The 27,841-nt window shown below is 35.9% G+C and overlaps 1 protein-coding gene across 2 annotated transcripts in view; it reads right to left on the reverse strand.

Moving 5' to 3' along the window:
- Nucleotides 1-27,841, reverse strand: part of LOC128021361 (protein unc-13 homolog B) — a 60,886-nt gene that overhangs the window by 30,264 nt on the left and 2,781 nt on the right. For both annotated transcript variants that reach the window (XM_052608483.1, XM_052608482.1), the window contains exons 2-8: nucleotides 23,022-23,051; nucleotides 16,291-16,390; nucleotides 10,558-10,675; nucleotides 10,274-10,397; nucleotides 8,336-8,409; nucleotides 6,746-6,803; nucleotides 5,945-6,158 (exon numbers count right to left, since the gene is read on the reverse strand). In XM_052608483.1, coding sequence (XP_052464443.1) covers nucleotides 5,945-6,158; nucleotides 6,746-6,803; nucleotides 8,336-8,409; nucleotides 10,274-10,397; nucleotides 10,558-10,675; nucleotides 16,291-16,390; nucleotides 23,022-23,051 — 718 coding nt within the window. The remainder of the gene's footprint in view (nucleotides 1-5,944; nucleotides 6,159-6,745; nucleotides 6,804-8,335; nucleotides 8,410-10,273; nucleotides 10,398-10,557; nucleotides 10,676-16,290; nucleotides 16,391-23,021; nucleotides 23,052-27,841) is intronic.

The raw sequence follows: 27,841 nt of genomic DNA on the forward strand, positions 1-27,841 counted from the left end.
GGTGCACATGTTCCTCCATATCATTGTTGCTTGTTGAAGAGTAGTTCCAATGACAAGGGGACATTGCTACATTAACATAGCTTCCATTATTCCCAGGTTGACCGCAAATTTCTGATGTGCCTTGATGCTGTATATATACTGTCCATTAGCTGAGTAAGACAGATGGGGAGGTGATATGAAATACTGTTAAGACTGCAACAACTATCTGCACTAAATGCGTGCCACTTTCCTAATTTAGCATTATTCTTCATGCTCAAATTCAAAATGGATTTGATCACTAGCTATATTTCCATGTCCGTCATGGTAGCAGCCCAATGACTGATCATTCAGCTGTTGCCAAAAATTCCAGATTCTTGGATCCATAAGCATTCATCATTGGGACTAAGTGCCAATGAATATGAAGAATATGCAATGAATATTCAGATACAATATGTAAGGATGGATAACTCTGCCTTAAATATTCCTGTGATATTAATGCTTGAGATGGGTGACCAAGAGGGAGGCTACTAAGATTCCCAGTGCTATAATAAAGTGTTTCTTATCTGGCTTGAGAGCAAAGCGTTTTGTGTGCTATATAAAAGAGGTAAATTACCAGTGCTATTAGATGTGTATGCAGCACGATTCTGTTGTGATCTTGCATAACTTGCTGGTGTCCTCAAATCAAGGCTTGTGTCACAGATGCTAGGACATTATTTGGGTCACACACTTTGTGTCTCAGTTAGAGATGTTCAGATACCATTTTTTCTCTTCCCAATACCGATTCCGATACCTGGGCTCAGGGTATCGGCCGATACCGAGTACTGATCCGATACCTGGGTGTGTATCTGTATATACTAGCCCTGTGTAAATTGCTAGAATTATTTTTTGGTGTGCTTCAGACGTATTTCTTAATAAAATATGAACAAATACATGGTGAACTACTGTATTTATTAGTGGTTTTATTATCTGACATGAATTTGACAGTAAAATTATTTATTTTCTTAAGCGAAAAAGAACTTCAAATGCAGCCAAAAATCTAACACTGCAAACTAAAAAAGGTATTTTAGTTTTACAATATAACTGTATAAAAAACTGCAACAAATAGTTGCCGTTTTACGGTCTGGTTGGTCCAGTCTGAAATACTGCTAAACAGCGGCAATTCTGCTAACCAATAATCTATAATATAGAAGCGGCTTCACTGTCTGTTGGCAGTTTAGAAAGCAATGAGTGATCCAGTCATATATAGATCAGTGCTGCTAACGTGTTTTAATTTCTTCTTCGCAGCTCTAAATAGGTGTTGCTTGTAGCAACACAGCACAACTTCTTGTGTTTGCAATTTATTCTGAGCAGCGAAGAAGAACCGTTCAGCGTTTAGGCAAAGCTAGCGGTCACAACTAGGTCTTGTTTAAGAAAATGGTTTCGGATCGGTATATGGATTCATGTACTCGCCGATGCCAGAATTTGTTGTTGTGATACTAGTATCGGAATCAGAACAACTCTAGTCTCAGTAGTCCTATAGAACTGACTTTCAAATGTGATCCTTCCATAACCACATTATATGGTTTGGCAGCGGTAATCGTTGTTGTATTCTTGGTTAATATACCAGATAAACAATCTTGTTGCGTAGATGGCTTTTGGTTTTGTAGTACATGTTAATTCCGAGAACGTATTTGAGGTAGCGGTCTATATAATTGAACTTGATGAATGGAAATCTCTCTTGGTATGAGTTGTTCCTCCTGTTTCTGTTGAAATGAATTCTGACTGTTTGGTGATACATCTTCAAATGAGAATGTGAATTTATTGAAAAAGACCAGACAAATTTTCTGACTGAGAGGATCTATCTGTTATTGCCATAGGAGGATTTTGTTTTGTCACAACTGGCTGTTCCTTGTTTTCCTTTGTAACAGATTCAGTTCCTGTGACTCAATGGAGGTTGTTTTAAGAAAGTGAGAGAAGAAACCGCCTGACTGGGGTTTTGGTGTAAATGAATTATTTTTAGATGGATGGCTTTGTCCCATCACAATTGTTTTTGATAAGAACTGAGTGGACTGATTAGATGCCTGTATTTGTTTTGTTGACTGAGATACAGAAACATCAGAGGAAGCAAACTTGAAGAGGCCAGACAGAAAACCTTGTTGTTGAGAAGGTTCTTGATGGGATATACTTTGTCTAGGGCCATCTATTATACCTTTTTGATGTTGGTCTGATTGCTGTACAGTATCTTGACTGGAACTAGCATTTGATTATTTTTGTTGTTCCTGGAAGATCTTGTCTGAAATCTTGTCATTAGAGGAAAACCTGAAAAGTTCAGATAAAATAATTTGTTGTTGAGGTGGTGCACTTGCAAATGTTGAAGGTTGCTGAAATTCTTTTTGTTGAGGGGGTTTATGAGTCGATTATTTTCTTTGGAGGAAACATTTAACAGCCCGAGAAATTAGGATTAGGTACACTTTGTTGGGAATGAGGTTGGGTTTGTTGATTTATTATTTGAGCAGACTGACTCCTTTGTTGTGACTGATTGAGTTGAGCACCTGTGGTCATATCAACTGTAGAAGCAAATTCCAGGAATCCTGAAGGCGTTTCTCAATGTCAAGGATACTTCCTTGGCAGGACTGGTCCTTCCAAGTCACTTCCTTCAGAGGCTAGGCGAGACTCCTCTTTAGCATTCGGAGAACACGTAAATGGAACAGGCTAGCAAGTGCACGTAATTGCGTCATTACGTCAGTGAAAAGGTCCGTTTGAATAACGCTGTGGATGGTATCATTAAATTACTTTGGACAACTTAACTAGTTATTTATAAAAGAAATGCCGATGACGCAACCAATTGTTAAATGACAGGTCCGGTTCAGTTAACCATTTGTATTAGTATAATTTACAATATCAATATGGTAGTAATTCGTACTGGCATTTAAACGTTAAACTTTACTTATATTTACTAATGTTATAACAAATGTTTGGTAACGTAAATAAAAACCGTTAAAACTCAGGGCCCTATCTTGCACCCAGCGCAATTGACTTTGTACACCGACGCATGTGTCATTCCTATTTTGCACCCGCGCAAAGCGCGCTTTTCCCTCCACAGAAGCACGTCGCTAAACTAGTGAATGAACTTGCGCTCCCTGGGCGGTTCAGCGCAAAAAAGGAGGCGTGTTCCGGCGCAAACAATCCCTGGTGCTAATTTGCTGTTCCATTAAACAATTGCCCCACTGACCAGAAAAAACCTAGTCTAAAGTCAGTGGCGTGTTGCGCGTTGTCCATTATGCTATTTTATGGGCGCATGCTTGACCATAATGTATAGCGTGCACAACGCGCATACACTTTGCTCATGTAATCTACACAGATGCAACAGTTATTTTTGCAAATCATAAATTGTTACACTAAAAAAATATTAACACATGAGATGAAGGAAATCATGACGCTATTTTGGGTGCGTTTCTCCCATCCCCACACAACACAACTTCTCTGTCTTTCACTGCTCTCACAAGAACATCAGTCTCCTCGGCTGTGAACCGCTCTTGGCGTGCGCCTGGTAAATACGCCATAATAATAGCAATCCATAATGGAGCTTGCGCACCTGCTTTTAAAGGGAATGTTGGGTGACGCTCTGATTGGTTTATTTCACGTTACGCCAAACCACACCTATGAATAATGAAGCTAATTCAGACCAACCCATTTTAGATTTGCGCAGGGTGCAAGAGCCATTTATCCCACCGGGAAAATAGCAACATCGCCGAGACCCGCCCACAAAGTTACTTGCGCTTCGCACTTTGACACTTGCGTTTCAGATCGTTTAAATAGGGCCCTCAAACTTTAATTTTTGAACAAGATAGCAAAGCTGCACGCATAGGATTGTGGGTGATTTGAGAGCGCGAAGAGTGTGATAGATACACATATGCATCCTTTCCTGTGTATGGCATATTTTTCAAATGAAGGACTCAGTCCTTGGTTGAAATTCCGAGGATCCTCGACATTAGAACAGTCCTTCGACGGATGTCGATGACGTAGCATCCTCGAAATACTGGCTTCCGAGGATCCTTCCTTGACATTGAGAAACACCCTGAGAGTAAGCCTCCTTGTTGTGGTTTATTAGTAGATGCACCTGATGTATCAGAAGAAGCTGATTTAAACAAACCTGAGAAAAGGCCTTGATGTTCATGCTGAGATACTTTTTGCTCCGTAACAGGAGGGACTTCATTTGAATCTGGATGATGGTGTCTAAATTGTATTTGTTCTTCAGAAGAAGATGGATTCTGATGTTGCATCCTATGTACATTCTGATTTGACCTTAAAGGAAACGGAGAGCTCTGAATATAAGGCCTTTGGGTATGTGGAGTAACAGGCTGCACTTCTTCAGTTGATACCATCTTAAAGATACTAGAAAACCTGTTCGTCTCTGTGTTCCCTTTAGCAGTTACTTCAGGTTCTTCATGATTCCTTACGATTGTTGATTTTGCACTGTTGGAACTGAAGATGGAAATACACCTGTAATTTTGTTTTGGGCAGGAAGAGTTTGATCGGTCTTAATTGAGTTTTGTGGCAAAATTTTTAATGGACTTGACCACACTATATGCAAACTTAATCCAGATAAAAGCCTCCCTTCTGCCTTTGGAGGGGGACAGATAGATTGTCAGAGGAGACAAAAGGTTGTTTTATAAGGGAGCATTGGTCTGAAAGTTGTTCTACCCTGATATCTTTTGCTTTCTGAAGACAGGAAAAACTGCATGTGTTTGAGTCAGAGGAGGTACTGGAGGTCCAGGTGAGATGAATGAACACAGATTTCTTAAAAGGTCTGAAAAATCCTGACTCTTCAGCAGCTTTTCGTGTTATAGGCTCAGTATCCGTCTTATCACTATTTATCTCATTGGAGATATTTTTAAGAGTTTTACGTTTTTCACCATCAGCGACTTGATGCACATTGTGCATTGTACTGAGTTTTGTATTGCGATTCAAAACTCTGGAATGATCTTCCGGCTACATTTTCCCTGCATTTCACAGTAAATTCACACTAAATTCACAGAGGACGGTGTCTCGCTGTGAACTGTGACAACAGTGTATTTGTTGGGCTCATTTCTGATTGGCTGAATTGACTGTGCATCCCTTGAAACTTGACATCAGATGGCTGGAAAGGTAAAATATATGGCATTGAAAACTTCCTCTGAGGCTCTTGGGTAGGGAATTCAACAGCTACTGGTGTGGGACTCACAGACTTTGGCATGAAGGAAAACAACTTTGATATACCAGAACCAACAGGTACATTACTTGGTGTCTCTGATTGTTCATCAGACTTAGAGCTCACTTGTTTTGAGTTTGATACAACTTTATCTGTTAAAGAGCTAAATAATGAACTCATGACTTTCTTCATCCCTGCCACTCCATGGTCAGAAGCACCACTTCATTTTCTTTCTTTGGCGTCTATGGGTTTATCTTTTACTTCCTTAGAGGTGACAGCTTACTCATCTCCAACCGATTCTGCTTTTGCACTATGACAAACGGTTAACTACAGGGTCATGGCAAGCCTTTCCTCAATCCATGCATGTTCTTCTCTATCAAGGACGAGCACCTTCTCAAATCACGCACCTGAGGGAATTTACCGCTGATTAGAGAACCGGCTTTACTGACGAGATGCGCATTAACGATCGGGCCAATCGTGACCCTAGTGAATTACCAGAAATATGAGGTGGAAATGACAGTCCTTATTGCACCATTGCACCATTCTTTCTATTACACACTTCATAAGTCTAAAAGACTAGAAATCCATCCACAAATTGCAAGTTTAAAGTTCAGCATAACAAACAAGGATGATCTGCAACCATACATATAAACTGCTATTCCACAGCTGAGTTATGGAAATTACGATCCAAAAACCATTATATTCTGTGCTAAAAGTTGTAAAACTGGTGTAGCTGTACACAAAGTCGTATAATACTGTATGGATGTATACAGTACTTATAGGAACTGAATGTACCTGCTTGCATGATGATCCCTATAGTCAAATTCAAAGCTGTGCAAAGAGTCAGCACAGGAATCCATTGCCGGCTGAAAGCGTGGCCCCATGGGATACTGATGAAGTGAAGAATTGGGCTGGGCTGTAGTGTGATAGCATGGAGGTAAACTACTGCTCGTCTCACTCCTGTAGTCGCTGTCTCTATCATCCACCGCACTGTCCAAGTCATCCAAAGCTAGACAGGAAAACTTTACAGGTGAGAAATACATAAAATGCCAATCTGTCTTGCTTTATATATATGTAATATGCTAATATAAATGAAAGATTACTTGAAAAATGTAAAGGCCAAATCTCTTTGATCATCTAAGATGGTAAGTGAAATCAAATGTGTCTCATTGCAACAAAGTAGCCACATAATATAAACAAGTACAAAGATGTAAGTTCAGGATGCATCCAATCTTAACAAAACATCCAAATATTCATGTCAATTATTGTTTCCTAGAAGAAAAAGTGTGCAATGCATAACTATGTTTTTACAGGGTGTCAGCCCATCCAAAATAGTTGCCTGGTGATGTTAAAAATCAAGAGTGAAAGATGATGTGCAAAAACAAAATCATTTCAATTTCAACATGTATTTTCTTGTGCTTGATACGAGTGTGAGATGTTTGAGTGAACATTTGTGAACATATACGCTGTATACAGATTGCATGTCAACATTTATGCTACTCAAAGAGCAGCATGTCAAGTTAAAGGGGTGGAGAGCACAGTGAAGCATCAGGTGTGATGCTGAGGCTCCATCTAGTGTGAGATGTCGTCACTCACAGCAATGAGAGGCAGCACAGGGCACAGGGCGTCCCGCTACTTCCTCCTGTAAGGGAAACTAACAGAAGGAGATGAAGAGAGGAGGGTTAAGGGTCACAAAAAAGAATGGTTAATAATGAATTACTGTTAAGGCAATTAACAACCTCAGTTCTTGAACATGCAGATTCCAATAAATACATTAACCATTAAATAGCATGCAAATCCTCAGCAAAACTCACTTCAAACAGATAAAATATGATGTATATCATGAGACTGGTTCATTTGAGGACTACCTTCATTAGGCTTGATTTTGTGAAATTATTGGACATGGATAAACTGGTGTGACTGCTGTACAGGATAGCTGATATGAAATATTTGAAAGTTGAGGTCCTGTGGTAAAATATGTAACACTCCAACACAAACATGCATTATGTGTGTGTATATATATATATATATATATGTGTGTGTGTGTTGTAAACCAGTCCCATTTTTCACGTCACAGGACCATTTAAATTGATTTAGTAAAGGTCTAACCAAAGACACATTTCTTATACACTCTTTAAATATTTGCCAAAAATCTGAATGATGATTATAATACTAGGTCCTAGACAACTGTCCACATGTGTATTGCATTAAACCGTCATCACTGAAAAATGCACAGCAAATATAAATGCTCAGAACACACACATGCTGATCGCATACCAAAGCTGTGATATTAATTATTAAACAACAAAGAGGGAAGCAGGAAAAAAAAGAAAAGGAAAGAAAAAAACATTAAAACCTTGACTGACCTACAGTACATTTATAACTCAGAGTCTACAACAATTTAATTTAAACAAACATTTAATATAAGAATTTATAAGTTTCAAAAATAACTGAATAGCCTTGATGAGGAAAAACAATATGAATTATAAATTTATTATGTCTAACAAAGGGGATGATTATAATGGTGGTTGAGATGAAAATTATATTACAATTATATACAATACCATTGCAAAATAGATTAAAATAATACTACTATTTTATTTTTACTAAAGTATCTTAAAATATATTATTTCAATAAAATGTTATAATATTAACTATAATATATATATAGATTTTTTTTTGGCTTTTTTTTTGGCTTTTTTTTTTTTTTTTACAAAAAGCAGAACCATAATTAGTTCGTGTTAAACTAGTGTTACAATTACACAAACTCACAGTTATGATCTTGATATGAAACTGATATTAATTTAAAATCACAGGCATCAACTTTTAAGACAAAAGAAACATAATAGACAAAAAAAACAATTATTCTCAAATGATTCTAGTGTTTATAGTTTTGCTCATATTACTCCACAGAAAATTATATAATGCTGTGCAATGCTAAATAAAGCAATATTGTGATTCTGGTAAATACGGTCCACACACTTCCTTTTTAGATGCAAATTACAATGGCAGCTGTAGCCAAACGCAATGTAAATGCATTCAGAAAATTGTCATGCAACCTCTTCTCATATAATTATATGCAATGACAGTCAAGAGTGGACTGGTACAGTGTTTGGTATCTAAGTCCCCATGCACTGAAATATTGAAAGGCACGCTGTTGTTTAGCTGCACATGCACAGGTCTTACCTCATCATGAATGCCCATAGTATTGATGCGTTCCAGTTTGCCGGTCCAGTATCGAGCCTCATCCTCTGGGATTTCTGCACAAGTGGCAGACGGTCATGAGTGTTGCAGTCCAATACATAAACCTCATGCAGACCATTTACATCTGCCAAGATGTTTTGATTATGTATTCAGACCTTTTAAATGTATAATGAGCTACTTAGCCGAGGGACCTCAAAAATAGTCTGCCCGTTAAAAAACAGAGCGTTACATGACACTTCACTTTAAAAGCAAGTATAGGGACAAAGGGATGTTGTGCTGTCAGACTGAAGCTCTATTTCTCGCAGTACTTAAGTTTAGTTCAAACCAAAAATACTTGTTATTTGGCAAACAAACCATGTTTGCCTTACCTGTGCATTGATAAAAATCCACTTTGCACAAACAGTTTAACAAAAATCTATACAGGTAGGCGAAAAAAAAACACTTTTAATTATACAACTAAAATCATTTTCATTGTTTTGTCTGCAAAGCAAAACAACATGTTTTCAAACCAAAGCACATTCATAGGTAATTTGAAACCAGACTAGGAAATGGGTTTCATTATTTGAATCTTATTTGATCTAAAGCACATTCATATGAAGTTTGATCTTAAAATCTTTTGAAGTTAAATCTGGACCCTTTCAAATTTTATAGTCATTGCCTTGACAGCTGTAAGATTAAAAAAGTACTTATTTTTTGAAGTAACGAAAAATACAACACAACAAAATTTACTGTTGTAAATAATCACAATTTTTGAAAATTATTTAGTCTTTCTACTTAAAAATTCTATTTACATTTCATTGCTGCTTGCCATTTCTTTAAAACAATTTTCACTCAGGAATTTCTAGTAAATTTCACAAATAGTTTTACAGTGTGATATATATATATATATATATATATATAATTACGTTGCAAAATAGCAGACTGTCAGTGCTGAAGACCAAATTTGAAAACAAACTGGAATTGGGTGCAGCGTCCTTTGAAGGCACATGGGACACTGCACATGAGGAGAGAAGCTTCAAAGTGCTGGGATAAAACAGTCTGGCTTATGAATGGGATCAATGGCAGGTATCCAGGCCAAATGTGCCACTTACGAAGGTTCAACCTTTCACATCCCAACAACCTGCAGCGTGTGCAGGTTGTCTTTATTTACAGCCCATAGCTCCACTTACAATGGATACACAGCTGGCAAATGTCCTTATTTTTGTTAAGAGAAGCAAATCAAAGGGATAATTCAACCAGCTCAAATCTCCTTTTATGTCTCTGCAACATAGATCCTAGGAACTCTGGGTTACAGAGAAAAGGCAATTTTTTCAGGAAACTGTGCCATTCATTTCTAAAAAGTTTGTTTGTTTTTACTTATTTAATTTGAAAAAATACCCACTTTTCATTATTATAACAGTACACGCTGTATAAAGCAGTTTTGCAGAGACAGTCTGAAAACTGTTTTATTAAAAAGCAAGCAGCTGCTTGAAGGAGATTCACTCAACCCTGATGACATTCAACAAATCAATGGAAACCAAAAGCACCAGAGAGGCAGGTGGGATTGATCTCAAGCAGCTGCATATCCAAACAACAGATCAGCAATGTGTTGCTTCAGTCTTCAGTGCCACATGATCCTTCAGAAATCATTCTATTTTAACTGAGTTGCTGCTAAATTATCTTTATCAATGTTGTGCTGTTTTTACCAGTGCAGACACTCAGTAAAACCAAAGAGTGCTATGGGACACAAAAATCAGATAAGAACATTTGTGAAACACCGTAAGATCAGATTCAAACTGGATACATATATTTTCAGATTTGGACTGACAGTCTGAACAATGCTTTTGTGACCCAAAACTTTTGATCGGTTGTGTAAATGGTGACAGGAAAGGATGTACTTTTTTAAATAATAAAAAATACAATTTAAAGAGTCAATCTCACCGAAGGGCTGTTCAAAGCGAGTGTCCAGTAAGACTTTATGTGGTGTTGGGTTTTTAGTCCCATAAATCTCCTCTGCCTTCATCAGAACTTCAGAGTCCAGAAATATCCATCTGCCAGGGCCCTCCTTTTCAGAAGAAAGGATATTCATTACAGCATAAACATATGACAGAGAGGGATCTTTAGAACAGCTTGATACTTGATGACCAAGTTGAAATGAAACTTTAAAAATATTATTTTATCAGGCAGTGATGAAAGGTTTTGTGAGATGTGCAGGACTTCCTGACCTCCTCTGAATGGCAGATGGTTTTGAGTGGGATCCAGGCTGTCCCTAACATGGTGTCCCAGATGAGACCTTTGTTCCACATCTCTACAATAAGGCCCAGGTCCAGACGGCTGATCTCACTGAAGGTCACAAACACAACAGAAAGATGCTTCAATAGAGGAAATTTTTAATTTATTATTTATTTATTTATTTATTTTTTGTTAGCAGTGATTGTAACTGTTGTTCATGTTTACTTTTTCATCTTTTTAGTACATTACAAAAAATTGCTACTAGTTTCAAAGTATTATTTCATTTTTAGAAATTCAGCAGAAGTGACTGTAGAGACATCTATAATTTTACAAAAGCACAACTGTTTTCAACATTGATAAGAAATGTTTCACAGCATATTAGAATGATTTCTGAAGGACTAGTTAGTAGTCCTTGTGACACCATTGGGGATTTCAATATGAGATTCAGTGTGAGAAATACTTTTTCTTTGCATTTTATCCTACAGCAGGTACTGTAAGTCTTATCACTTAGAAAATAAATATCACACTCTCTACAAACGCACAAAACATTTGCATGCAAGTTTGACAAAACAGTTTAAGAAACTTAGAAAAACACTAACTGCAAATATTCAAAATTATATTAATTGATATTTAACAAATAGTTTATTTGTACATCAGCTATGTGTAACAAGTCATTGATTAGTTCAAATCAGTGATCACTACACAAATGCTGAAGTCTGATCTAATAATCGTGCTCCAAAAACAACGGCTTCACACAATCTGCTAACAGGATGCAAGGCTTTTTGTACAACTGAATGAGACAAACATGGCTTTTATCTAGCGCTCTGCTTGTTATAAATAGAGAAGACCAAAGCACACACGAGCGTGGCACCTAAAGAGGAGCATTTGGAAATCCATTCATTATTCATTTAGCCTTTCAATTGTCTCCATAGAGCAGTGAGGATGAGATGGCTCTAGACCCCCAAAGAGCACCTTGTCTGCTTATCTGAAATTTCTCTTTTTTTGCACTTGTTCATTTTCCAGAACATGGCAAGCAACGGTGGGCCGAGTAATTATTAATTTGATAAGTTGCTATAGAGACAGACAGAGCTTGCTGATGCCACTTATGCATGCAAAAAAAATGCAGGTCCGGAGAGACGTGACATCTCAATCTATCCTGCAGGGTTCTACAGAGGTTCTGACAGAACAGCTGAACTCATTAAACATCTGAATGATACAATAATTTTGCCCTTTGATCAAACAAACAAGGAGCTAAATAAACAGCCGTAAACTCATCTGCAACAGGTTATATCTTCAAAATTATATAAGCTAGTCAAACAGGATCAGAGAAGAGTGCAAACAGACAAAAGTGTGCAGGTTCCTGCAGCTTAACCTTAATGTACTGAATTTGTTCAACGGAAATATAGACAACATTTTGCCAACTATTTTGTAAGGCAACACTGCTCCATTACATAATGTTTAACCAATCCTGAGTTAATGTGCACTCAAATGCATTGAAGAACTAATAATAATGCTTTTATTTGATGTAAGGGTTTATTTAAATCTTTTCACATTATGGACATGAACGGCACTTCAAATCATGGCTTTTTTGCTAGATAAAAAGTGATATGACTTGCATTTTTCACCTGATAGATGATAAACCAGCCCCAAAAAATGCCTTAAAAGGACATTATATGAAAGAAGTTAAAAACTGTTCTCTTCCTTTGACGTTAGCATTCAGTTAGTAAGCTTACAGTTTAGCCTACTAATATAGCATAGAGCTAAATGGTTAAGAAAAAGCTTGTTTAGCTAGCACAAGATACCAAGATGAAATATTGTTTTAATTTAATAAGAATTAATCAAAAAACATTCTTCAAACAACACTATTTTAATGTAAATAATTTGTAAAAACTATCACATTCTTTTACATTCAATTCAAGGCTACAATTAATCATCCACGTTAAGGACTTTGTGATGTTTCCCAAAGACCTGATGAATTATGAAGAATAGTAAAACCATTACTAATTTATATAGAGCTTTTGTGTTTTTCTATAGAAGCAAATGCTTCTATAGAAGCTATAATCAGTGTGTTTTCTACATCATTATTTAAAAAATAAAATAATAATAATAGACAAATTTCTGGTGAAGAACTACACTACCCATAAGTCTTACATTTTTTTTTTCAGTGACCTATAGTCACCATTTTTCACTGTTGTTGACTGATTGACATCATTCCCAATGGCTCATAAATTTTATGGAAGTTGTTAATTCACTCATAAAAAAAACAGTAAAGATCATGCCTTCCCCATTTCAACATGTGTATAGATATAATTGAACAAGAAAACATTTTTAATATGAAAACAAAAAATGTGTAAATTTGGTTGAGTACTAAGGTGGCCGAGAAAGCTCAACACACTGCAAATGAAAAAACAAAAAAAACATGGAAATGAAAAAAACAACAACAGCAAATTAAGAAAACATCTTTATTGGTTTGTCAACACGTGCTGCAAATACTCACAACACAACCAAATACAGAAACACACAACACAACTAAATACAGAAACATTCGTTGTGAGTTTTTGCAGCGAGTTTCTGTATTTGCAGTGTGTTTTTGTATTTGGTTTTATTGTGAGTATTTGCAGTGTGTTTCTGTATTTGGTTGTGTTGTGAGTATTTGCAGTTTGTTTCTGTATTTAGTTGTGTTGTGTGTTTTTGCAGTGTGTTTCTGTATTTGCAGTGTGTTTCTGTATTTGGTTGTATTGTGAATATTTGCAGTGTGTTTCTGTATTTGGTTGTGTTGTGAGTATTTTCTGTATTTGGTTGTGTTGTGAGTATTTGCAGTGTGTTTCTGTAGTTGGTTGTGTTGTGAGTATTTGCAGTGTGTTTCTGTATTTGGTTGTGTTGTGAGTATTTGCAGTGTGTTTCTGTGTTTGTTTGTGTTGTGTGTTTTTGCAGTGTGTTTCTGTATTTGCAGTGAGTTTCTGTATTTGGTTGTATTGTGAGTATTTGCAGTGTGTTTCTGTATTTGGTTGTGTTGTGAGTATTTTCTGTATTTGGTTGTGTTGTGAGTATTTGCAGTGTGTTTCTGTATTTGGTTGTGTTGTGAGTATTTGCAGTGTGTTTCTGTATTTGGTTGTGTTGTGAGTATTTGCAGTGTGTTTCTGTATTTGGTTGTGTTGTGAGTATTTGCAGTGTGTTTCTGTATTTGGTTGTGTTGTGTGTTTCTGTATTTGGTTGTGTTGTGAGTATTTGCAGTGTGTTTCTGTATTTGGTTGTGTTGTGAGTATTTGCAGTGTGTTTCTGTATTTGGTTGTGTTGTGAGTATTTACAGTGTGTTTCTGTATTTGGTTGTGTTGTGAGTATTTGCAGTGTGTTTCTATATTTAGTTGTGTTGTGTGTTTTTGCAGTGTGTTTCTGTATTTGGTTGTATTTTGAATATTTGCAGAGTGTTTACGTATTTGGTTGTGTTGTGAGTATTTGCAGTGTGTTTCTGTATTTGGTTGTGTTGTGAGTATTTGCAGTGTGTTTCTGTATTTAGTTGTGTTGTGAGTATTTGCAGTGTGTTTCTATATTTAGTTGTGTTGTGTGTTTTTGCAGTGTGTTTCTGTATTTAGTTGTATTTTGAATATTTGCAGAGTGTTTACGTATTTGGTTGTGTTGTGAGTATTTGCAGTGTGTTTCTGTATTTGGTTGTGTTGTGAGTATTTGCAGTGTGTTTCTGTATTTGGTTGTGTTGTGAGTATTTGCAGTGTGTTTCTGTATTTAGTTGTGTTGTGAGTATTTGCAGTGTGTTTCTATATTTATTTGTGTTGTGTGTTTTTGCAGTGTGTTTCTGTATTTGGTTGTATTTTGAATATTTGCAGAGTGTTTACGTATTTGGTTGTGTTGTGAGTATTTTCTGTATTTGTGTTGTGATTATGTGTAGTGTGTTTATGTATTTGGTTGTGTTGTGATTATGTGTAGTGTGTTTATGTATTTGGTTGTGTTGTGAGTATTTGCAATGTGTTTCTGTATTTAGTTGTGTTGTGAGTATTTGCAGTGTGTTTCTATATTTAGTTGTGTTGTGTGATTTTGCAGTGTGTTTCTGTATTTGGTTGTATTTTGAATATTTGCAGAGTGTTTACGTATTTGGTTGTGTTGTGAGTATTTTCTGTATTTGTGTTGTGATTATGTGTAGTGTGTTTATGTATTTGGTTGTGTTGTGAGTATTTTCTGTATTTGGTTGTGTTGTGAGTATTTGTAGTGTGTTTCTGTATTTGGTCACGTTGTGTGCATTTGCAGTGCGTTTTAGTATTTGGTTGTGTTGCGAATTTTTGCTGCACGTTTCTGTATTTGGTTGTGTTATGAATGTTTGCAGCATGTTTCTCTATTTCCAGCATGCTTCTATATTTTGCAATGCATTTCTGTATTTGGTTGTGTTGTGAGTATTTGCAGTGTGTTTCTGTATTTGGTTGTGTTTTGAGTATTTGCAGCGCGTTTCTGTATTTGCAGTGTGTTTCTGTATTTGGTTGTGTTGTGAGTATTTGCAGCGCGTTTCTGTATCTGGTTGTGAGTATTTGTAGCACTTTATCAATGTGGTTGTGCTGTGAGTATTTGCAGCGCGTTTCTAAATTTGGTTGTGTTGTGAGTATTTGCACCACGTGTTTTGTCAAACTGATGTTTTTCTTAAGTTGCTGGTGCTTTTTCTATTTGCATGCAATTTCTTAAGCTGCAGCAAGTTGAGCTCTCTAGGCCACCGTAGAGTACCACTAATCTGAATAATGAATTAATTAATATCTAGTATTATTGTAAAACAAGTACAAATGTATATGATGTTTAAATAGCCCAAGAAATTTCAAGATTACATACAGGTAAGTCCAACAAGTGTGAAACAACAGTAGAGTTAAGCTGAGAAACTACAGACAGCCACATCCCATTGACTATACAAATAAAGACACAGATCCAGCACTTGAACAGAAACCATGGATGTAATGTGAGGATAGGGTGGAACCTAAAATAACAGATAATCTCTGAGAGAAAACAAACGAGTGACAAAGAACACAGAGCCAGTTTCATTTCCTGGAGCGAAGTCACCTGTTCTCTGGGTGACAGCCATAAAGCCAATATCAGTATTTTCTGGACTACTTTTTCTTTTTTAATGTTTTTGTTTATACGCTACTTTTTGTTATTAAATGCATTTATATCAAATACCGAAATCAACAAACCCAAGGCCGAATGTACACGGTCATGGAATATTCACTGAAACAATTTTTTTTACATGCAACTTAGGTCACTTTCAAGCATGGTTATAAATCTGAAACTATCTGATCATCTGACCTACACTTGTATCCGTATCCTATTCCCCCTTTTTTCTTCAGAATATTTCCTCATTGTTATGGAACAAACATGTAAGGTCTCCTCTGAGGTCATAGCTGGGAAATCCCAACATGTTAATCATGAAAGAAAGTATCTGAGCACTTCACTGTTAAGAAACAAACCGGATCTAGATGTGGAACATAACATACTAAAAGCCTGATTATCAGGGTTGTTATCTTGGTGGCTGAGAGATACTCAGTAGTTTGCCAACAAATCTTTACAGCAGTGATTTTGTGTGGTGCTGCTGTGACTTATGAATGACTAGTGGCAAGACATCCAGACCCTCTGCATATGACATGCCTACCTTCTAGTAATTTCCCAGGACATTAGCAATAACAGATTGCTGTCTGGGAAGTGGTGTTACAGTGGTGAGTTGTGATAGACAAACTTACAACATGAAGTCCTGCTCCCAGCACGGCTGATCTCCCCTCACAGTGATGGTGGTACTCTTCACATTTTGCACTTTCAGCGTCACATAGGCATTGAATTTATCTAGAAATAAAGCAGAAAATACCTTGTTTAAATACTATATATATATATCTATATATATATAGATATATATAGATAGATAGATAGATATAAAGCAGAATGTATTTGCACATGCTGGTTGGTCAAGTTTGTCTGGGGATCCCAGAGCCCATGTGGCAGGACTGTGACTAAATAAAGCCTGAGCAATAATGCTGTAGTGTTGAGTTAGAGTAAAGATTAGTGTGATTCCCCTCACCCCAGAACCCTGATCTCCGTAATCTCACATGAGATCCTCAACAGAGGGACAAAGCATCAGTTCAGCATCAGAGAAGTTATTAATTACATTTAATTTTTTACCATAAGATGAAAATGTATCACTATTGTCTATACAGATTCTAAACATAATTTATCTCAGTCTTGTTAAAATGCAGTAGTCTTGTTCAGTCTTGTTTTGTAGTTTAGGGTTATCATTAATACAATCGCTCATAATGTTTGCTTTTCTTCATGTTGATTGCACCACATGATTTAGGCAGACAAAAGTTTAGCAAATACTAATAATTAAGTCTAATTTTCTAAAAAATGTTATTCAAAGATTATGCCAAACTGCAACGGTTTATCTTTCAAGAGTCTCTTTTTTTTAATAAGTTTTTTTTACTGATATCAAGACAGTTGCTCGGCGCTTACATTTTTGACTCTATGCTCCCCTCTCCAAAAAAAAAGAAAACTCAATAAATGTTAGATCAGAAATGAAAAACACACTCATTACAGAAAAGGTGCATTCAAGTTACTGTACAGTATATACAAATTTCATTTTAATGCATCCCAAAAATAAATGAGCTTCATGTCGGTGGAATATTTTCAAGTCAAATTTATAAGAACGGCCCTTCATAAGCATGCATACAAACATGTATGCAAACACACATACTCACTAAAGTCGACAGCAGAAGGATTACTGAGACATGTGACATACGCAACACTGTTCATTTCCTGGGGGCCGGCCAAAACATGCCCGATGATACAAACCAGTGGTCTTGTGCTAACAAACATATAAACATTCAGAGAGCTAACACTATTACAGCCACACAGGCCACGATAAAGATCCAGAGCAAGAGAAACATTACATCATGATGACATCAGCAATATTGACTTAATGAGTTTGTCTGGAAAAGGGTGAAAATAATGAACAATTTCCTTGTTGAAGTCCATACCATTTTCTAAAAACAAGAAAGCCAGGAAACATGTCTTAACTTATTACTTTATTTAAGCACTGCTGCATCCCTAGTGCATGAGAAGAGTGGAAGGGCCATCAGCTGTTAAAACAGATTTGATCAACTTTGGTGCTTCACTGTGCAGCGTTCGTTTCCTTGTTTCAACAGGTTTCCAGAGAAACAAAGAGAATCAGGCCTCTCCACAACAAGAAAATAAAAATAAAAATCACACAAGCTAGTTCAGGGGCAAAAATACCATCCAATTCATTCAAAGATATCAGAGAAAGGCAAGAGTGAGCAGAAAGGATGGACAATACCACTCATTTCATTTTAGATACAATACCAATATTTTTAATGGCCAGTATCGTCAGTATTGATACCGATATGATACTTTTAAATTATGAGAGTACAATGAGTAACAATACCTACTTAACTTTATATTTGAAACACATTTTTACATTCAATATGCCTTAATTGCAACTTATTAGGTTATATTTTTGTTAACACATGGTTAAAATATCTTTCTTAATCTACAAATTCTATAGTTAAACTATGGCCACTTTAGGAAAACTATGGTTCATTGTCATAAGGGACTGCCAGTAATAGGCTGTTGCATGCATAAAATGCAACCTTTTTATAGTAGAGTGTATGATTTAGATTAACAATACAGAATAGAACAAGAGCAGTATGATTTTTTTTTTACATTTACATTTAAATAAATGTACTGCACAAACTAAGGTACAGTTTCAAAATGTTTATTGTGAAATAACTTTTTTTTCTTCTGCATTGTTAAGCGCTGCCATTCCTAAAAACATCAATGCTTTCTTATTACAGGCCACACTTAGGAAACAGGGCTCTATTTAAATGCACTGTCAGAAGTCAGAAAACATTTGCGTGTGTTCAGATGAGCAGGAAAATCCCTCCCACACAAGTATTTGCTCCAATTTAATGCATATTATACGCGTTTTTTTTTTTTTTGTTAAATAAAAACACTGGTAAATAAAAACATCTTAGTGTCAGGTAAGTTACTTTCAAAAAGTAATTACTATTACTTAGTACATCATCAATATTGTTTTTAAATTACTTTACTAATTACGGCTGAAAAGTTACTCAGTTACTCTATAAGTAACTTAATTAGGCTACATCTTAAAATCCCTATATACCTTAATATAAATTAACCTCTTTATTCTTTCAATTTGAGTCAAACATAATAGTTCAACCTTTTAGCTTTAAAACAACTGTAATACTTAAAACTTTTTATAAAAACCTTCTTTGGTAAACAAATAGAAATACTCTGAATAACAACATATCTGAATAACAAAAAAAAGCTTAAGAAAAGTTAAACAATACATTTCAGTTTGGCAAGATGTTCAGGAAGAGCCCAACTAGTAAAATCCATACAATGCACATAGATTACTTGTGTTTTATTGTGATGTTTTTATCAGCTGATTGGAAATTCATTCTGACGGCACCCATTCACTGCAGAGGATCCATTGGTGAGCAAGGGATGGAATGATGAATTTCTTCAACTCCGTTCCCATGAACAAACAAACTTATCATGGATGGCCTGTGAGTGGGTGAGTACATTTTAAGCAAATTTTCATTTTTGGGTGAACTAACCCTTGAAGAAAGCAAAAACCATCAGCCTGAATTTTTCTGAATATATTTGCACAATTTGAAAGTTAAAAAATGAGTGATGTGGTTCAAGTAAAACATTTCACAAAAATATATCTGTTAGGTAAAAAAAAAAAAGATATGACTGATATGGCTGTTCTACATTATGTATCTGAGGACTTTCTGGTAGTTTTGGGGCCACTCTATATAGCACAACACCACAAACACCAAAAATGAGCCAATTTAAACACAAACGATCAAACCATTAACTGCCACGGAGATCCATTCTGCACTGTGGCTCTAGCCAGGTGGAGGTTGGGGTTTACAGGAACTAATCAATCAAGTAATGAACGCCTACAGAGACAAAACGATCACGTTATGCATCACACCTGGGTGGATTAGCAGAGAGCCACTTTACATTCAGACTGCAATTACAGATTCAGCATGTCTCCTGTTTTTCCATTATGTAAGGTAGCGTAGGAGAGAGGGATGTGGTGAAAAGCTACAGGCGAAAAACGTGTCAGGTGAATGAAACTTTAAACTAAGTTTAATCCTATTAGTCTCACGTTACAGGACTTTTGACTATTAGGATAAAGTCTAGTCCAGATTTAAGGATTGCCCCTGAGGACTGTTTAGTTTTTTTGTGCCTTTTATTGTCAGGCTTATTTTGTGGGGAAAAAACACATACAACACCAGTATTCTTCAACCAGCTGTGTAGAAGTGAACGAAGTAATCTGCAGAAAAGTGTGTAGACTGCTAAAAATGTCTGTACGTTCAAAAGTACCATGGTTCTCTAATTTACTTGTTTACTAAGTGAACAAACAACTCTCTTAATATCCTACTTTAAGCAAAACTTCAAAGTTTTAAACTTTAAGTTTCATGGGAACATGAAGGTTTTACGGTTTCTTGACGACTGCACCTCATGTCATCATTCATTATTAACTCGAGTTGAGTTTTCCGTTAAATTAGTCAAAGGTAGCGTACAATTGAGAGCTGACATTTCCGTTTCAGATCCCTGATGAATCTTGTATGAGGTATGGGATGGATTTGCAGTTTGTATACGCAGGTGCACATGATGGATTCTTGCGTGTGCATGTCTTGCATGTTATGCATGTCTTGAGGTTTTTTTTATTCCACAGACATAGTACAGCTAATAGTGTATGGGTCATTTATAGTGCCACTATCCACTATCATATACGTCTTAATACATAAGAGTCCATAAAGGTCATCACATTTGATCAATTTAATCTTTAAAGGATAAAACTAAAAAACCTAATCCCAAGTTTTTAAATGGTGGTATAACCCAACATTTTTAAAGGCAAAAATCTGGTTGTTTTTATTTATTGCAGTATTTGGTTCGAGTGGATGTAGGCGTAGCATATGCTCCAGTGAGAAGTGAGGAACGCGATAGTGCAGAGGAGAGAGCAAAACAAAACCACCGGCCACAAATCAGAGATGCAAGATGAGGATCTGTAAAGAAAAATGTTGGAGAATTTTGATATGAGCCAAAAGGAGACTGGTTTTCAGCTGGAATGCTACTCTCTCGGGAACGTATGACAGTTAGCAGAAGCTAGAGATTATGGTTTATATAGTATTAAATATGAATATTATTCTTACACAAACACAGATTCACTTCAGAAGGTCTTTATTATTAATAGTATCCAGGAGGTTCTTTTGAATTTTGAAATCGATTTTGTGTAGCTTGTCAGTGAACTACGGCTCTGTGTAGTAAAGTCCAACCAGTGTTGCCAAGTCTGCAGTTGTTTTTCATCTCCGCAGGTCGAAGCGTCCCCAATCACAATAACGTGATATTTAACCCCTTAAAAATGCAAACTTTACCAAGGCAACCCTGCCAACAAAATGTGTATTTTATGGCCCGGAACGAAACACGATTGGGCTAGTTTTGAGAAACAATTGGGCAGGTTTTGTTTTGAAAACCTGGCAACCCTGATCTGAATGCACGTGCTGGATATATACTAGGAGCACCTTTACTGAATAGTTGTGCATGAAAATCGCCTTAGATTTTTTGCAAAGCCCTACCTTTGATTAATACTGTATCTATGGAGGGAAAAGTCAACATTCATTTTCTCATGATACAGGTTTTATATAATTTGTGTTTAAAAAATTACTGCGTTTGTCATCTAATTTGCATACATTTTGTGCGATAAATTTTAAAAATAGATTTCTATGCCTACTCCGTTCTCCTAAATAATATGAGAACATTAAAGTTCAGGGATAATAATTCTCACAGAATTATTGATAAATTAATTCCTTGTTTCCTAAATATACATGATTCACTGATGCATATAAAAAATTTTTTAAATGCAACTTGTTCCACACTGAAACCACTTCCCTTTTTGGGCAGTTATAAATCCCTCTTACTTGTTTGAACATTAATAAAACTTTTACTGAAAGTTATGTGCCATATACACAAATTCTAACATATTCTAAATATGACAGACATGCATTTCAAAGTCTTACAATGCAAGTTCCATTTGAGGTTACACATCTTTAAAAAGCATTAATACATGACCCAAACATGTTGCAATGCAATCCAGAGATTTCCGTTTAATATAGGTCACAGCCTGGCTCTGGTCGAACACTCTTAGTGGTTTTAGAGAGGTAAAGTAAACACACCAGCGCTGGAACACAAAAGAGCCACCTGTCACACAGACAGAGGCTGACAGGCATATTCTCAAACAACTGTTTACTGTCTGATACAACAGAGCCAGTGACACAGTATTACAGTCTGACATGTGCCGAGCTGTGTGTTTGTTTAAGTGATGGCGCAGGGTGACTGGGACATCCAGGATCAGGTGTGATCGGAGTTAAGAGTGCTCAAGAATCCCACCGGTGTCTCATTCAGATAAACCAGGCACTTTCTGGTTGTGAATTCATATTTCAAATTTTTGATTTCATAACTCGCAGTTGCGTGATAAGTTAGAATATCAAGATACGCTAGCAATTTTAAGAAAATAAGTTAATACAATTATCTTTTTTATTTAGGGGTGGAAACAAGCTTCCATATGGTGTGGGGTGGATCATTTTCACTTTGGATTACCCCATTCATTTATGATATAAACATTGCTCCAGGCACAAAACACTACAGTAGATTTGCATATACTAGGTTTACAGCTTCAAACCTCCCTTAAACTCTAGCCAACACCCATCTCATGCAAATAACCACACGTTAAGGCATCCTGTGATGTCCTATTACAATCCACGAGCCATTGCAGAGCAGTTTTGTTCCTATAGATTATGATTTTCAGGATAACTCCGTACACACAAGTCACCTTTCTTTCCAGGGACCCAGTAGTTGGGCTTATGGGATTTATGTGAAGGCCAACAGGGTGGGGATTGATCTTGCACACTAGCTCACAAGCTACAAGCTCTGGGACTCAGAGATGTTCCTGTGGCTCAGTGCTTGAGCATTGCATTAGCAGCGTAAACGGTTGTGAGTTCGATTCCCAGGGAATACATGTTAGGTAAAAAATATTTATAGCCTGAACGTACTGTAAGTAACTTTGGATAAAAGTGTCTGCTAAATGCATAAATGTAACTGTAAGATGAATGACATGAGTGCAGAATTATGAAGTGAACCTCTAAACTTTCTATGGGGAATCGAGGATGTCATGTAGATGAAATCTGATGGGAAAAAAAACTGTTGTGTTAGTGTAAAAATAGTACAAAAACAAAACTCAGAATTGCACCCTGTCCAAGAATCACACAACCAAGATGATTTACATAGGATTTCCATGGCCCAGAGAAAAGCAAATATTGTTTTTACATCATTCTGAATTGCATTAGGAAAAACAGAAAAACATGTTGCTTACCAGGTGGTCCTTGGAGTTTGGCTTTCTTAACTGAAAAAAGAAAAGAAAAGAAAAAATGGTCAGCACGACAAAATATTTACATTGTTGTTTAATGGTAAGAGCTACATATTGTACATTGGCACAAGTCTAGGTATAAAGAAAAAAAAAACTTGAAAATTATGGTCCATGCAAACCTGAAAATGCTGTCATTGTTTACTCGTCTCCTGTTGTTCAAACATGTATGACTTAAAAAAGCCAACATTGAGACATTTCTCAAAATATCTTCTTTTGTGTTCCTCAGAGGTAAGTCAGACACACAGGTTTGGAATGAATGGAGGCTGAATAACATAATTTACATTTTCACTATATAATTCAACCCTCCAGAGAAAATAATTATTTATTTATTTTACAACTATAGTGCATTCTGTGTGTTGACTTAACCAGTATATCCATGCAAAAAAATAAAAAAAAATAAAAAAATAATTAACACCCCCTAAACTGTGATTTCACTCCATGTGTTCCTCTATAGGAAGACAATGTTCACATCTTGATTTGATACATGATTTCTAATGTTATCTAATACAGGTGTTTCTCAACTGGTGGGCCACAAGACCGTTCCGAGTGGGTCAGGGAGTGTACAGTCAAACAAACAACTTCAACAACATTTCTGTTTCTTGAAAGACATGCATGAAAGCTGTATACACACAAAAAATATGCACATAAAAGCGTGACTGCTGTGACTGTTAATGTACGATGCTGCGGACGTTTTATCTTTGTTATTGGGCGCCAGGGGCGTCGCTAGGCCCTTTTTTAAACTTATGCCCAGCCCCCCTAAAAATTATTTGATTAATTAATTAGTGATCGCTTCAGTCCCCTTTAAAATCTCATTTGAGACGGTGGCAAGCTGCATCAAGTTCCGGCTCCTCCCCTTATCTGAGTCTGCATGGATTCAGCGCGTTTTTCAATCCACAGGGGCGCCGAGCAGAGCGAACATCCGAGAGTACAAGGTGTGTGTGCGCGTGCGTGTGTGCGTGTGGTGTGTGTGTTCTCGCATCCAATACCAGTACGTCTTCGCTGCGTTCACTTTCAGCCTTTATCACAGTGTGACAGATTTTTTTTTTCTTCCAACAAAAAATGAAGCGATTAACACCCATGAAAACATACTTTAGAAAACGATCATGATTTATTTTAATTTACTTTTTGAAATTGAAAACCTATTATTGTGTATTTCGGCATTACATTATGCAGCCATAATGTAAAATAAATTATTAACCACACACATCATTGTCTGAAAGCACTAAATGGCACTGAGAGAGAAACATCACGTGGAGTTATTTTGTTTTCTATTATTAAACATAATTTTGTATTAAGTAATAATGAATCATTAGTGTATCATGATACATAAATTAGAGTAAGAGTAGGCTAAAGGGATCTGTGATTTTTTTTTTTTTTAAGTAATTGATTTATAGAAGTGGCAAATTGATAATGATGTTATTTTTAATAAATATAAATAAATATAGAACAGATTAAACATATTGCCAATAGACAATTACATTAATACATGTTTTGTCTATATTCTTAATGAATATTAGCTGGTTAGTTAAATGATTTGAAATGAAATAAATGTTCAGGGGCTGACTTGATGTATAACCAACCATATTGTTGATTATAAAGGCTAAAAAGCTAAAAGTTAATAATAATAATAATAATAATAATAAAAATAAAATATAATAATTTATATTTCATTGTAGATGGATATACAACATTTTTTTTTTGTCGTGCGGGAGTAGGTCTGCAAATGAGCAACAGTCAGGTGAGAATAGAACAGACAGCCTCACACACACAATACCACTGTATTCCCAAGATTCATTGCAGTCATTGAACCCTTATGTTGTTTTAATTTTCTGCCAATTTCCATGTACATTTCATAAGAAAAAGCAGTGGTATCATCAAAGGATAAACATGAATGTCCTAATACTGAATCAGGAAGTCTTTATTGTAAAAAAAATAAATAAAAAAATTCTACATTCCCAATTCAAAATTTTCCAGTGACTGGTCACATGTAAAAAACTGTATTAGTTTTTTTTTTTACAGTGTTATATATGGCTCAGTCAGTACTCCAACTCCCATATATGAAATACAGGGAATACAATGGAATAGTGGATTGCAATAAGGTTAGTAGTATACAACCCTACCCTAATAGTAAAATAATATTTTTTAATCATACCCTTATTGGGGGCTGAGCCCCCCTAAAATCAAAATCTTAGAATCGCCCCTGTTGGGCGCACCAGAAAACACGTCAGCAGCGTCGTACGTCAACAGCGGCGTGAACGCGCTCACAACAGACACGGAAGAGAAGACAATGCTGAATTAAGTCGTCATTTTTGTTATTTTTGGACCAAAACTGAGAGACAAAGGTTAACCACACAATGAGAAATACGAATACAACAAATGTGTTTCCCAGAAAGCAACACTGACAATCCCCGAGGAAGTCTGTGTGATGAATGTGTGGTTTTTTCCATATTTCCAACTGAGCGGAAACAGGTGTTAGGTTTCTTTAAGGCCTTGGGGTATGGGTCGCTGTTTTACTCGCTGACTCTCATTACTGTGGGGTGTTAATAACTGAAACCAATGCACTCTTTCAGTTTCCAGTCTTTCTGAGATGCTGTGTTTAGATAGAGAGCTGCTGGACAGGAACTTCCTGCATGTCTCCTTCGTGGAACATTAGGCTGTCCAATCTTCTCATATGTAAGCCTAAATTATATTAGAGAACTTCTCTCCTTGTTTGTTTTTTGTTCAGAAGTGTAAGTAATGATCAGGACAACCTCTTTCTCTCCATGATTTCCTGAATCTGTTCTCCTTTCAGCATTGCAACATTTTCAAAATGCACAAAAATGGGAGGTTTTAAATGTAAAATGATAACAAAACTGACCTAACAACTGGAGGCGTATGTGTCTTAGTAACTAGTAATCCAGTGCAATATTATACTGTAATATGCTGATTGCGTGATCAGTTATTATTGGTCCTCAAATATTATTAATAATGGTTATTATTAAAAATTTACTGGCATTTATTTGGAATCTATCTATAGTAACATTATACATTTCTTTATGGTCACTTTTGATCAGTTTAATGTATCCTTGATGAATAAAACTATTAATGTAATTTTTATTGTATTGTACTTACACCACACTTTTCAATGCATGTCTAAACACAACAATATCAAGCAGCCAAAACAGTTTTCAACATTGAGAATATGAAATGTTTGAACCAAAAGTACTACATTAGAATTATTTCTGAATCATCATTGAAAACAATGAATAAATCACTTTTTAAAATATATTAAAATAGAAAACATTATTTTAAATCGTTTCAATATTTCACAATATGTCATTTTTACTGTATTTTTTATTAAATAAATGTAGCCTTGGTAGGGAATCTTTCAAAAACATTTATATATACACACACACACACACACACACACAATATAATAGATAGATCATCAATAACCAAATGGATTCTCTGCTTTCGATAAATGATTCAAACCCACTAACTTCACCTTTATTCCCACATCAGGGCGTCACAATGAGTTTGCAAGTGAATGCAGTAGACACTTGTAACCCAGTCATGCATGCATGCTTCATAAATACACACATCCATCAACACACGACACGCCTGTTCAATAACTCTTTTATCTCTTTAATTAAACAGATCAGCAGATGTCTGCAGACGTGCACCAATTCAATTACTCTGCAAAGCCACAACAGACGTGTCTCAAGATCGGACTAAACTGGACACACTCACAAACGTAAGACCGTGTGACCCCACAGGGCCGCTCTTTGTGTCTGTCTTACGTGGGTGCGTGGAGGAGACCGCTCATTTGTGTGTGTAATGACATCACCATGGAGATGGGCCTTTTGTCTGAACAGCAGTAAATAAAGAAACAAACCCATGATCCTGATGAAAGAGGCGGACGGTGAGTCAGGAAGGACAGAATGCTTCTTATGTTAGCGTAAACACTGTTAATACATGACGGAAGATGATATTGGGTGATGTCTACATTATTTGAGAACATTATTTGGTGCATTTGATGTAATTAAATCTGTTATGTGGTTTAAGGTAAACATATTATTTTCCACATATTGTGCATTAATGTTTCTCCTGTGAGGTGTGCTCTGATTGGCCAGCTATCCAGTGCATTGTGATTGGATGAATATATCTTTTTCTTTGCGTGAACATTTGAGTGGTGTTATGCAAATCTTCCCACACAGTGATGTAGACATGTGGGGGCGTGTTTAAACGAGGCTTTTTAGGAGGACGTGGAGAAGTCTTAACTTTTATAAAGAATTTCTCTTTGGGTTTGAGACTTAAGTCTTTGCAACTTTTGGAATCTTATCTATTCACGAACAGATTGTAACACTCCAGAGAGAAAGGAAAACTTGAAATCATACGACCCCTTTAAGGCTTTCTGAGTATAATGACAGTTTAGGCTATACTTGTGTGAATGAATACAAAAATTGTAAATTAAATACATATACAATAAATACAAAAAGTTACCATATAACTATATAGGCTAATCTGTTAAATACATTTTAGATTAATACGTATAAAATGTCCCACCAAAATTTTAATTGTCATAATAAAAAAAATAAAAAAAACTATATTCTTGTGATAATACTTCAATAATACATTTTGTAATAAAAGTAAATTTATTATGTTATAGTATGTTTAGTATCTTAACATTAAAACACTGATATATTGATTCGGAATATCATTCAAATGTTTAAGGTAAAAACAAAATACTTTTAATCATTCAAATGTTTTTTTTTTTAAAGAAATAA

This window comes from Carassius gibelio, chromosome A10, assembly GCF_023724105.1.
Source record: "Carassius gibelio isolate Cgi1373 ecotype wild population from Czech Republic chromosome A10, carGib1.2-hapl.c, whole genome shotgun sequence".
NCBI classification, from domain to species: Eukaryota; Metazoa; Chordata; class Actinopteri; order Cypriniformes; family Cyprinidae; genus Carassius; species Carassius gibelio.